This window comes from Corvus kubaryi, unplaced genomic scaffold (assembly GCF_017639235.1).
Source record: "Corvus kubaryi isolate FWS band 111438036 unplaced genomic scaffold, C.kubaryi_AGA036_p1.0 37396, whole genome shotgun sequence".
Lineage (NCBI taxonomy): Eukaryota > Metazoa > Chordata > Aves > Passeriformes > Corvidae > Corvus > Corvus kubaryi.
The window spans coordinates 15,223,544-15,235,555 of record NW_024581135.1 but is presented as its reverse complement, the minus strand read 5'-3'; the positions used below and the strand labels follow the sequence as shown (position 1 = coordinate 15,235,555).

Sequence of the window (12,012 nt, the reverse complement as noted above, 5' to 3'; positions counted from 1 at the left end):
GGAGTTAAATGCTACTGGCTTCTGGCTTTACTGGCTGGATGAAGAAGCTCTGAGTCTCTGGGAGAAATTCTCATCCTTTCCCATACTGAGTGCCCAGAGAGGACCTTGCTGCGTGGTCCTGAGACATCTTCAAGCCAACGGGAGGCTTTGGGGGCTCAACTGCCTCCTTGGGATACTGCCAGTGGGGGTTCAGGAGTGGAAAATCAGCGACAAGGAGAGGGCCATGCCTTGGTAGGACTTGGGCTCGGTGTTATTGCCCCCCTCTGCTGTATGGTGAGGGGGTTGTTGGCGTGGGAGCTGCTGGAATGCGGGTGCGGCGGCGTGGGACTGGTTAAGCTGTCCCGGCTCGGAAGTGTTTTGCTTGCAGATAGGACCGCTCTGATTTCACACTATCGTGTTAGGGCCGTCTTCCGTCCCTGAGTCAGCTGCCTGGCCCCCTGCCAGGGAAGAGTCATTTTTTCCTCCAAAAGAAAGTGTTTAACACTGCTTGCGGGACCTTCCAGGAAACCTCGTCAGGGAGCTGGAAAAACAAGAGTTTGCAGCCTAGTCGGTGCTGCGCTTGCTCTGGCGGGGGGGGATGCAGCTTGGGAATGATTCCCATTGCTGTCAGTGGTCGAGGTCCCTCTCTATCCCCAAAATCTGTCTGCTCCACTTGGAAAGGTTTAAAGTGTGCAGCTGGTTGTGGTGTCGGTGCTGACGGATGTGATGGGAGCTGGGGGCTCAGAACTGGAGTGCAGGATTACTGGTGGTGATGCTCCCATGCCCTGGCTACCCCCCAGCCTTTTGGGGCTGCGGAGCAGAGCCAACTGCCTGCACTGGACTTGAATCATGGTGCCGGGACCTTCCTGGGGAGGAGCTGCTGCATGTTCAGGGTTGGGCAGTGGCACTGCTGGTGCAGAAGCTCTGGGGCAGACTGACCTGGCCTGAGAGAGGGAAGGGAAAGAACAGAAAGGATGGGAGCCTGTCTGTAGCCAGGGAAGAAAAAGTCAAGGATGTCTGTCTGGCTGGATCCATGCATCATCTGGGAAGAGAGTGGGCAGGGAGAGGGAAGGTGGGTCTGTGGTTCATCTGTCCTTCACCCATGGGATGAGTACATCCATCCGGCTGGAGACACAAAGAGCTGCAAGGCCACATCTTGACTGCCTCCACCCGTCCTCCTACGGCCTGTGGTGCATCTCCTTCACCCTCCCTGTTTGCCTCCCTGGTGCCACGTGGCCCTTTGGGGCTGGATGAGCCCTGCGGAGCAGCGATGGCTGACTGTGTGGGTAGCCCCGGCCCTTGCCAACCATGAAGAAGAATTGCCAGGAATGATGCCTGGAAGTAGGGCAGGGGATATTTGGTGGATCCCAGGGGAGCAGGCAGTGCTTGCGTGCAAATCGGGGGGCTGGGGGGGCATGGGGATGGGGAGGATCTGGCTCCGATGTCTCTGCATGGTGGCGCCGGTGGGAGTGTGGAGGGTGCCGAGGAGACATCGATGCTGGTCGTTAAGTGTTCTGGCACACGGAAGAAATCGAAATCACCAGCTAATGGGACCCATTAGCTCCGTGCAGAGAGCCAGCAATTGATCTGGGGTCTCGTGTTCGTTTCTCCCCTTGCAGAAGTTGGGCACACGCAAGGGCCCCTGGATGGGAGCCTCTACGCTAAAGTGAAGAAGAAAGACTCCCTTCACGGCAGCACCGGTGCCGTCAACGCTGCCCGACTCCCGCTCTCGGCAGCACCCAACCACGTCGAGCACACACTCTCAGTGAGCAGCGACTCGGGCAATTCCACCGCCTCCACCAAGACCGACCGGACTGATGAGCCGGGGGTGACCGGGGCACCCAGTGGCCAGGCGGTGTTGAGCCCTGAGGAGAAGCAGGAGCTGGATCGTCTCCTTGTTGGCTTTGGCTTGGAGAGTGCGCCGCCCATGCACAACCACATGCCCGGCCCTGTGCCGGCACGCCTGCCCGCCATGCCGGGCCGCCACGTGGTGCCGGCTCAGGTGCACGTCAATGGGAATGCCGCGGCACTGGTGGCCGAGCGGGAGACGGATATCTTGGATGATGAGCTGCCCAACCAGGACGGGCACAGCGTGGGCAGCCTGGGCACGCTCTCCTCCTTGGATGGCACAACCACTGCCAGTGAGACCGGCTACCAGGAAGCACCCCGGGTGGGCAGCCTGTCGTCGCTGCCCAATGGCCCCTCGAGCTGCAATGGGGCTGAGAAGCTGCTGAAGGAGGGGCTGTACGATGCTGAGCCGCTCTCCAATGGTGGCTACCCCTACAACAACCAGAACACCCTGATGGGCCACCACCTCCATGACACGCTGCCTTCCTTGCGGCCCTCGGCATCCACTCAGGAGCACCTGGCTGGCTACCCACAGCGCCTGCCAGGCTCCCATGCCCCGGGGTGGCTCCAGCCTCAGCCACTGCCCAGCTCCCAGCCCTACCTGTATGCCTACGACCACCCCGGAACCTACCGCTCCCGGTCCTTCCCGGCAGTGGACACTGCCAAGTACGATGTGAACCCGGCGCTGCCCCAGGCCCCGGCTCGCAGCACCAGCAGCCGGGAGGCTGTGCAGAGGGGCTTGAATTCCTGGCAACAGCAAGGAGGAAGCCGGCCACCTTCCCGGCTGCAGGAGGGCGGCATGGAGAGCCACAGCCCCAGCATCTCTAGCTGCAGCCCCCAGCCCAGCCCGCTGCAGACGGTGCCCCCTCACAGCCACAGCATGCCTGAATTCCCCCGGGCACCTTCTCGCCGGGAGATTGAGCAGTCCATCGAAGCACTGGATGTCCTCATGCTGGACCTCGCACCTGCTGTCCACAAGTCGCAGAGTGTGCCTGCCACATCCCGTCAGGACAAGCCAGCCGGATCCCTGCCTTCCTCCCTTTCGACCCAGCCCATTGCTGGTCTCTACTCCCGGCCAGCTCCGCAGGTGGCCCAGCCGAGGTCCTTTGGCACGTCTGTGAGCCCCGTGGTCTCCGAGCCCGGGGCCAAAGCCTATTCTCCTGGAGAGCTGGACTATGGGGTGCATGAGTATCGGGAAACCTATTCGCCCTACAGCTACCAGCTGGCACCGCTGCCGGAGCCCAGGAGCTATAGCCATGCCCCGGGTGGAACACAGATGGGCACTGTCTCACTCAGCACCTCGTGCTACAGCCCTCTGGGGTCTCAGCAGCAACTCACCTCCTCCCCACCTTCCCCCACTGTCCCAGCACAAAACCAGACGCCCCTCAAGGGACCGGAGAGCTATGAAGACCTGTCGAGGTCGGCAGAAGAGCCCTTGAATCTGGAGGGCCTGGTGGCCCACAGGGTGGCAGGTAGGATTCTTTGATTCCTTGGGGGGATGGGGAGGATCGCATGTCCCGAGGTGCTGGAGCATGTGGGGGTGGCATACATGGTGGAGCTGGGGATAAGTGATGCAGAGACTCCTTGTTCGTGCTGGATCTGGGCTTGGGACTGAGCCACCTGCCATGGAGATGTGCAGGGCAGGGGAGCAGCCTGGGCTGCTCTTCTTTGCTGAGATCCTCCTTTGCAGCTTGCTGTCTGCAGCAGCATTGCCCAGAGGTGGGAAGGGGTGGCTGAGAGCGTCAGATCTCCCCCATCCTCACCCCATTGGGGTAACAGGGCTGGTCCATCCCTGGTGGCAGGGCCAGTCACTGGGGGGATTTCTTTCTTTTGGGGAGAATATGCAGAGTTTGAGAAAATATTTTCATCTCTGGCTGAGGTTATCCTGCCTGTACCCCACTTGGGCATGGTGCTCTCCCTGCCCAGAGCGTGATCTGGTGTAGGGTCCCAGCAGAGAACTTGCCTTGTGTTTGATGTAGCTGCTCTCATCCCTGATTTCAGTCTCTGCTTTCCCCCCTGGATTGCTGAGTTCAGTGCTTGGACCTCCTCCCTGGGCAGCTGTGATGCTGCTGGAGTGGGGACTAGGCTGTTGCCTGTAAGCTGTAATTCTGTGCAGCTTTGCTCAGGGCGGTTTGAATCTGGACCTAGCCATGGGGCAGTGCTCAGGGGCTCAGAAGACATTTCCCTGCCAGAGGGGTTTGGTGCTTGGCTGGGTGCACTGCCGAGTGTCAGTGCTGTGGCTGGATGAAGGCATTAACTCTGCTGTGGAGGGGAAGCTGCATCCACCAATGCCCTGCCTTCCTGCAGCTCTAGCTCAGGGGCTTAGGGGACACAAGAGTGTCCCAGCCGCCCTGGAAGAAGGTGCCATGGCACTGTGGCAGCTTGGTGCCCTCCTTCCCCACTGCTTTGGTTGCAGTTGTTCAATTGTGGAGCGACTATTGGGAAAGGTTTGGGGCTGTGGGCCAGCTCGTGATGCTGGGGCTTGGCAGCTCCGTCCCTTCCAACTCTGTGCTCAGTCCAGAAACTCGCCCGGCATTAGAGGGAGGGGGAAAAGGCTTGGCTGGAAAAATCCAACAGCATCAACCTCCCAGGAGTGGGGACTGAGTCACAGGGTGGGGGGCAGGAGGGGTGCCCGTGGCAGGAATGGAAATAAGGAGGGTCATAGAGTCGTTGGAGGAAGTTTGCATCCATCTGAACCTGACCTCAGTGATCCAGATCAGATTCACAAAGGGTTGTGGGGCTTCTGCAAAGAATTTAAACAAACATAAGGAGACACGGATGCCCAAACTATGCTGTATGTCTGGACTTAATATTATAAGCAGCACATGCCTGCCCTCCCCTGCTGCCCCATATGAAGTATTAAAATGGGCTGCAAAAGAGGACAGCTCTAAGGAGAGGAGGAAGAGTATTTGCAGTGTGTGGGAAATGGATTTTTGATGGTGTCTACCAGAAAAATCCATTCCCCCAACCCTGGGGTCAGGTCCTCAGGGCTGGGCTGGGGTCACTGTCATGCCCCTGCAGCTACTGGGCTTCTCAGGGAGGAGAGAGGCATCTGGGGAATGGTGCCCAGCCTGTGGCCACCTGTCTCTGCTGGAGCTGGGCTGTCTGTGCTGAGGTGGGGACAGCGCAGGCGGGTGGCCTGACCTCTGGCAGGAACAAGGTGTCCTGAAGCCAGCATTGGGAGGGGACGGCCAGCAGGGACAGTGGGGCATGGACGTGTTTGTTTACATTCCCTGCTGCTATAAATTGCCTGCATGTCTGGCGTAGAGATGAGGAGCATCTCACACCTCCTCTGTTCTTGGTGGGGAAATGCTCCCATTCCTTCTTCCCGCTGATGATGGAGGGGAAGAGATGGCACAGGGCAGCACTGGCATGCCCAGCACCTCTCCACAGGGAGGAGGTGGTCCTGTCATCCTTTAAGTCCCTCTCATCTCCTAGCAAGGCATCTGGGGTCACCCCTTCTTGTCCCGGCCCTGAGCATTCTGTGGTGGAGGGGATCTGCATGGTGCAATCTCTGAGGGGATGGTGATGGGGCATTTGTAGTGTTGCACAAGGCTATATATGGCTAGGAGGCACCATTGATTTCCCATGTGGGTTTATGTGGTGCCTGGAGCCAGGCAAGTTGGCTGATGGAAAAGCAGCTCCAAGCAGAGGCCGAGCTCCCTGAGACCCCAAATGACCCCAGACTCATCTGCTGGACCCCAGCTAATATTTTCTCTTCTTTTCTCTCTCTCTCTCTCTCCCTGTTGTATCTTGTGGCATTTGTCCTGTGTGCCCCTTCCTCTCTCTGTGGGGGGACTGTGTCTGTCCTCTGTGACCTCCCACCCTCCTTGCACTCCCTGTCCTGGTATGCTGGCAGAGTACAACGCCAAGCTCAGGGAACTCAACAAGAGCACCAAAGTCCCCCGTCCTCCTCTGAACCAGCAACGGTCCTTCTCTGGTTTGTTCATTCCACCTCCTTCCTTTCCCCTCCTTCCTTGTTCTCCAACCTTCCCATCCATCCTTCTTCCCTCTCCTGCATCCTTCACTCTCATCCTTCCTTCCTTTACCCATCTTCTCTCTCTCCTTCCCTTTCATCCTTCCTTCCTCCTCTATCACTGCATGCTGAGTGATCTGTGTGTTGCATGGATGTGGGATGGGGGGAGACTCAGGAGATCATCTCCATGCAGGATTGATCCCTTTCCTCAGCAGAGTGATGGTCAGAGCTCCCACTGAGCTCCTCCAGTGATGGGGGAGCCCCTGGCCCTGGATATAGACTCCCCTGCCCACGCTCGGTTTTGCATCTCATCCAAGCCTGGGGTTTTCATTGCTGGGCCAGTTCTGGACCCTTCCTAAATCCCCTCCAGGCTTTGCCCTGACCATGGCCTCACCCCTTTGGGAAGGAAGGGCTGGGGTGCAGCTCCACAGAACCCAGATTTAACCAGCTGTCAGCCCAGCAGGGTCTCTCCTACATCAGTTTAGGGATCCCCCTGGGTTGGTCTGCAGCTGGAGGGTGTGGGCTGCTGAGACTACATTTTATGCAGTGTGACTTTGCTCCTTGGAGGTGAGTCTGCCCTGGGTGATGCGTGCTGGTGGCCTGCTTGGTGCTTGTTGTGCACCCACTTGTCCCAGGGCAAGGAGAAGGTGGTAGATGGAGTGGGGCTGGGGAGTCACCAGCTTTCTGTGTGACCTTTCTCTCCCCACTGGCGCTGTGGGTTTCTCCCCAGGAGGACCAAAGAGGTTTGAACCCTCTGAGCCCTCAGCACAGAGTAAGGTATTTTATCGTGCCCATTTGGGGTAATCAGGTGGGAGGTGGGGAGTAGTCTGTGCCGGGACTGGGTGAGCTGGGCTCTGGTGCGGAGCAGCACAGGATAATGTCTGTTCCTCATGCAGGCAGGGAGTGAGTTTGTATCTCTCTTCCCTGGGTGTTGTGTGTCCCTGTCTGGCTTTATTTGCTGAGTGCAGATCCCAAGAGCCTTGGGACGCGTCTTTGTTCTCTCCTGTCCACCATGGGGATATCACCTGGCTCCTGCCTGGCAGTAGTTCTAGCATCTCATGGCCTAAAAGCAGATGCCTCCTGATTTGGCCTAAAAACCTGTCTCCCCAGCTGCAAAATTACCTGGGTTTGCCACCCCTCCTGTTGTGCTCCCTGCCACCCCAGCTGTTGTGCTCCCTGCCCTTCCCCAGCCCTAGAGCTGTGCTGAGTCTGAGGGCAGTGGTTGGTACTAGGTTAAGTACTTAAATGAGCAACAAGAGGAGTGACAGTGCCACAGGTGTTGGGTGTGAGGGTGAGGAGTGGGGTGCAGGCTGCTGCTCCCCCTTTGAGAACAGGAATCTGCCATCCTGCATTCGGCCAGGGAGTCCTTGGGAGTCCAGTGACAGTACCATGGCTAAGGGAGGCTGTATGTCTGCTGAGGGGGCAAAGCAAGCTAGGGAAAGGAGAGTTTGTTTTTCAAGCATAGTTTCCATCCCATAAATCACCCAGGGGGTTGGGGGAGCCATGCTCAGAGCCTGGGTTTCCTCCAGGCTTTGCTCCGGGTGGCCTGTGAAGTTTCCCACTCTTCGCTCCTGAACAATGAGTCCCTTTTTTCCCTTCTCCTCCCTCCCCTCCCTGTGGCCCCGGCCGCTTTCCGTGTCTGGGGAGTGGAGCAGCCAGAGCTTGCTGAGCTCCTGGGTGTCCAAATGGGCCAGATCCAGCACCCTGTGGTTAGGTGATGTGAAGCCCTGGGGATGGAGCAGGGGGTCCCACGCTGCACATGTGTGATGTGCACTGATAGCCAGGCTCCATCAATCTGCCATGGTTAGTGCTTCCCAAATGGAAAATTCAAAGCAAGACAGGCATGTGCAGCTCGAGGAGCCAGTCCCTGCCTCTCTGAAGTGCTCGGGCCCTGCAGCTCACTTTGGAATGGGCCAAGGGATGCTCCTGGTGATGCTCCTGCAGTGTTCAGGAGAACCCATAGTGCACAAAATGGAAGGAAAAAAAAGAAAACATTAGAGTTTGCTTTGTTTTTTCCCAGTATCTTGTTTCTCCCTGTGCTCACAACTGCAGGCTTCAGTTCCTTAAAGTGAAGAGCAGGACAAAAGATATGGGGTGGCCCTATGGAATACTGCCCATGCCTGCAAGGCAGCTTCCCAGGCACCCTCTCTGTGCCCCTCTTCTTTCTTTTTAATGGCCATCTCCCGTGCCGGTGAGCACCTGCAGAAGGGATCGGGAGTTGTGTTTCAAAGCTGCTCTTAGTGGAATTTTCCAGGCCGCCTCCGCGGCTGGAGCCAGCCCCGTTGGCTTGCGTCCCCCGCCTCGCAGCCTGGCCGCCTCTCCCCCCGAGCCGCGATTTTATTGTTGTTGCCATTCACTGGGCTGATTATTTAGAAATGCACCCAGGCCACCTCCTTCCCTCCTGCTCTCCCAGCCCTTTCCCCGCTCCCAGCCTTTTCCCCGAGCCGGGAAAGCTCAGATGCGTGTGTCGAGCAGTGAAGAGGGGAGGTCAGCGGGTGTGAGGCGTGGGTCCCATGCGGAGCCCCGGGGAGTGAGGGGAAGCAGCTGATGGCTGGTTTTCCTCCGCCAGCCCGTGGGAAAGGAGTTGGTGTTTTAAAAGTGCACTTCCTGGAGCGTGATGCTGGCCTTTCTCCTTTTTTTTTTCTTCTCCTTTTTCTCTTTTTTTCTTCCCTAATATGCTGACCAAGGGGAGCATGAGTGCTCAATGATTCTGTGGGAAAAGTAGAGGGGACAGTGTTGTCACCTCTGCTAGTGGGTAGGAGTGAGTCCCACGGGGCTCTGCACTGTGCCCCTGATATTCTGTGGGGTTGCTGTGCACTGAACCTGGCACCATCATCCATGAGCCCGGATTAACCTCTTCATCAGGCGAGGTGGGATGGAAAGTGTGTTTGGGCACTGTCAGGTGCTGGGAGAGTCGAGCTCCCCTGCCCTGTGCCAACTTTGTCTGTGTTCTTGGGCTTTATCCCAGCCCATGGGGATCTCCACAGCCCAAGAAAACCATTCTCCTGTGATGACTTGCTCACTCTGTTCTTCCCCCCAGGCTGTGGACATTGGTGGCTCATACTGCTGGGACCTGGGAAGGAGGTTTGGGGGGAGATGGAGGGGAGACGCTGATCTCTCCTTTTAGAACGGCTTTGCACTGGGGACAGAGCAGCAGTGGTTTTTTAGGGTTCCCTGCACCATTCCTCTGTTGGGTTCTTTCTTCTTGATCCAGTGCTCCCTCTGCCTTGGGCACTCACAAAACCAGACTTTTTCCACTGCTGTGGTTGAAGCCACATCTGGCTGTGGGAGCAGGGAGGCAGTTGAATCCAGCTGTCCTTGTGCTGGGTGATCTGGTCCTTTCCCATTATGATGCTGTCAGGAGGCCCTGTTACTTCCCTGCTCTGCAGGGCTGGGCTGTCTGGGCTAATCTCAGGATGCTCTTGCCCCTTACACCTACTGCTGGAGGTTGTCCCTGGAAGTCTAATGGTGCTTGGGAGGGCTAGTGCAGCAATTCAGCCACTAGCCACAACCCTGCCTTGCTTTATTACCTGGTCTGGGGTCGCTGCTGTAGGGTGTATCTGCTCCAGCTACCCATGCTGGTCTGGGGGTTTGATGCAGTTGAGTTCTGAAGCTGAGACCTCTCAGGTCAGACCTGGAGCATCTCCTGCTCGTCCCCATCTCAGCTGGCAGCTCCTCACCCCTCTACCACCCTGTGCTTGCCCTGCAGGGGTGCAGTCCCGGGAGAAGCCTCTGGAGGAGAGCACTGTCCCTGCCCGCAAGCGGACCCCCAGTGACAGCCACTATGAGAAGAGCTCACCAGAGCCCAGCTCGCCCCGCAGCCCCACCGTCCTCTCACCTGAGGTGGTCAGCACCATCGCGGCCAACCCTGGAGGGAGGCCCAAGGAGGTGGGCTGGAGTAGAGGAGTGCTGGGGTTGGGGGGTGGCTGACTGGGGACAAATGCCTCCAGGGAGGGGGATGGCTTGGTCAGCATTCACAGCATCTGTTGCATTGGGGATCAATGATGCTTCTTGTGGTGGTGGTGGTAGTTAGCAGGGAGGAGGTGAAACCCTTCTCTTTGCCCCCTCTCCTTGGGGTGTCCTAGAGGTTTGTGCCCATCATAGGGACGGGACTGACCCTTTCTTCTGCTCTCCCCAGCCTCACCTCCACAGCTACAAGGAAGCCTTCGAGGAGATGGAGGGTGCCTCCCCCACCAGCCCACCCTCCAGCGGCGGTGAGATTTCTCCCCCCACCCCAGCCTTCCCTGTGTCACCACAAACCCCTTACTCCAACAGCTGTAAGTGCCATGGCTCTGGGAGGCAGAGGGGCTCGGTGGGTGGCTCTGGGCGAGCCAGAAATTTGCCAGGGGTCAGACAGCTCCAGGTTCCAGACACCCACCGCCACCTTAACCACTCCTCATCTCCATCCTCCTTTCTCCTCCACATCCTGCCACTCCGTGCTGCTGTCAGTATCCCGCTTACTTCAGCATCCCATGCTTGGCACCCTCATCTTGGCTTTTTCCCACCCTCCACTCACTGGGGTGTTTTTGGATGGGATCTAAAGGTGGGATGAGGAGAGAGGCATGCTTTCACCCCATCAGGGTCCTGCATCTCCCCATCTTTCCTGCCGGCATGGCATGAAGAGAAGCAAGACTGCTGTGGCGGGTGAGTGGGAGGGAGCCAGGAGGGAGTGAAGATCAGGAGGGCAGACTCACACACCATGTCACTTCTTGCTCACAGTTTCAAAGGCAGGAGGGGAAAAAGGCTGGGATGCATGCCCTTTGTGTGCAGCTTGTCTCCGCTCCTCCGGTGCAGCGTCTCTGTTCTGACTAACCCTGACGCACTCACGGTGGGTTTGTGTGGACTGGGTTTGTGTGACCAGCTTGAGCGATGAACCCTGAGGAGCAGCCACACGTCGGCACAGCCTGACTCAGGCCAGAGCAGTGCAGTGGAGCAGCCGGTCAACTGGGAAACCCATTCAAAAGATGGCAGCCCCCCCATATCCTCTAAAACGCTTCTGTAGGCTGAAGGCTGAGGGATACTCTAGGGTTGGGGATGCTTGGGCTGAGTGCAGCCCCCTCTGGTGCCATGTCCTGGTTGCAATGAAGCCACCTGCCCCCCCCACAGCTCAGCCTGTGGGGCTTGGGGTTGTTCCCTTCTGTACTGTTGCTCTTCCTTCCCGGCACTCCTCTGATGTTTGAGCCCTGTCTCTTGGGAGGAGGAGACGAGTGTGGGAGCATCATAGGGGTGCTTGGCAGCTCAGAAATGGCCCTGTTGTTCCTGGGGACTGAGAGCTTGGCCCTGGGGCAGCAGCAGCTCCTTTGTCAGTGGGTCAGTGGCTTTGGGGGATGAGTCACTTGCAGAGGTGATGGCAACAGCCTGGCTGGGGTTGTGGCCCCAAGGCCGTGCTGCTTATTCAGTGTCAGCCAGAGAAGCCTGGGAAGCTTGAAGCTGCAGCTTTCAGGCTTTGCCAAAGTGGCCCTGGGGGATACAGGAGCAATTCCTCTCTGTTGGGGGATGATGGTCCTGGGAGAATTCCTGGCCCTGTGAGGATCCTGATGCTCATCAGCCAGCTGAGGTGTGAGCTGACATTGTGCCTTGGGGTCAGCTGGATTTGAGGAAATCAGACACCCACTGGGGAAGGTGCTGCCATCTTAGTTTCCCAGGGACTTGGCTGCTCGGCTGCTCCAGCCCCAGGCTGCTGGGCGGACCTGGCCTCAGGGCAAGGGTCTGGCTTTCCTCTGGAGCTCCCACCACCCACCGCCTCCCAGCCTCGCCACAGGCCCTGTGCCTGTGCTGCCAGTCAGAGATGTTCAAACACTGCTGGAGGCTCGTGCCCTTTGGTCCCTCTTGCTGAAGATGATGCCCTGAGGTTTCCCCTGGTATGGGAAAATACAGTGTCAGGGAGATGAGGCAAACCCAGTGGGTAGGAGGGGAGAAGAGGTGCAATCTGCGTGGGGTGGTCTGCCCTGCCCTGTGAAACCCTACCACCATCCATACCATAGCCATACAAACATGCAGCTGCTCCTGGTGTGTTTGTCTGGGCACAGGGGTGCAGACCTCACATGTACATTGCCACCCCTCTGTGTTAACATCCTTGCCCACCCATTGAGCTGGTCTGGAGGGCAGGGTTTTTTTGGCAGTCCTTCTTTCCCGTTTATGGGGGTGATGGGCTGCTTTGGGACAGCTGGATTCCAGCTTGGCCAGACGTGGGGATTGGCAGAAAGGAG

At 58.0% G+C, this 12,012-nt stretch overlaps 1 protein-coding gene across 11 annotated transcripts in view; it reads left to right on the top strand.

The window, feature by feature from the left end:
• The window catches only part of TNS1 (tensin 1), a 66,322-nt gene that overhangs the window by 37,583 nt on the left and 16,727 nt on the right, over positions 1-12,012 (top strand). For 6 of the 11 annotated variants that reach the window (XM_042041506.1, XM_042041503.1, XM_042041500.1 and 3 more), the window contains 4 exons: positions 1,599-3,299; positions 5,687-5,767; positions 9,513-9,691; positions 9,942-10,080. In XM_042041506.1, the coding sequence (XP_041897440.1) occupies positions 1,599-3,299; positions 5,687-5,767; positions 9,513-9,691; positions 9,942-10,080 (2,100 nt within the window). The remainder of the gene's footprint in view (positions 1-1,598; positions 3,300-5,686; positions 5,768-9,512; positions 9,692-9,941; positions 10,081-12,012) is intronic. The other 5 variants (XM_042041507.1, XM_042041505.1, XM_042041501.1 and 2 more) reach the window with 4 other exon arrangements.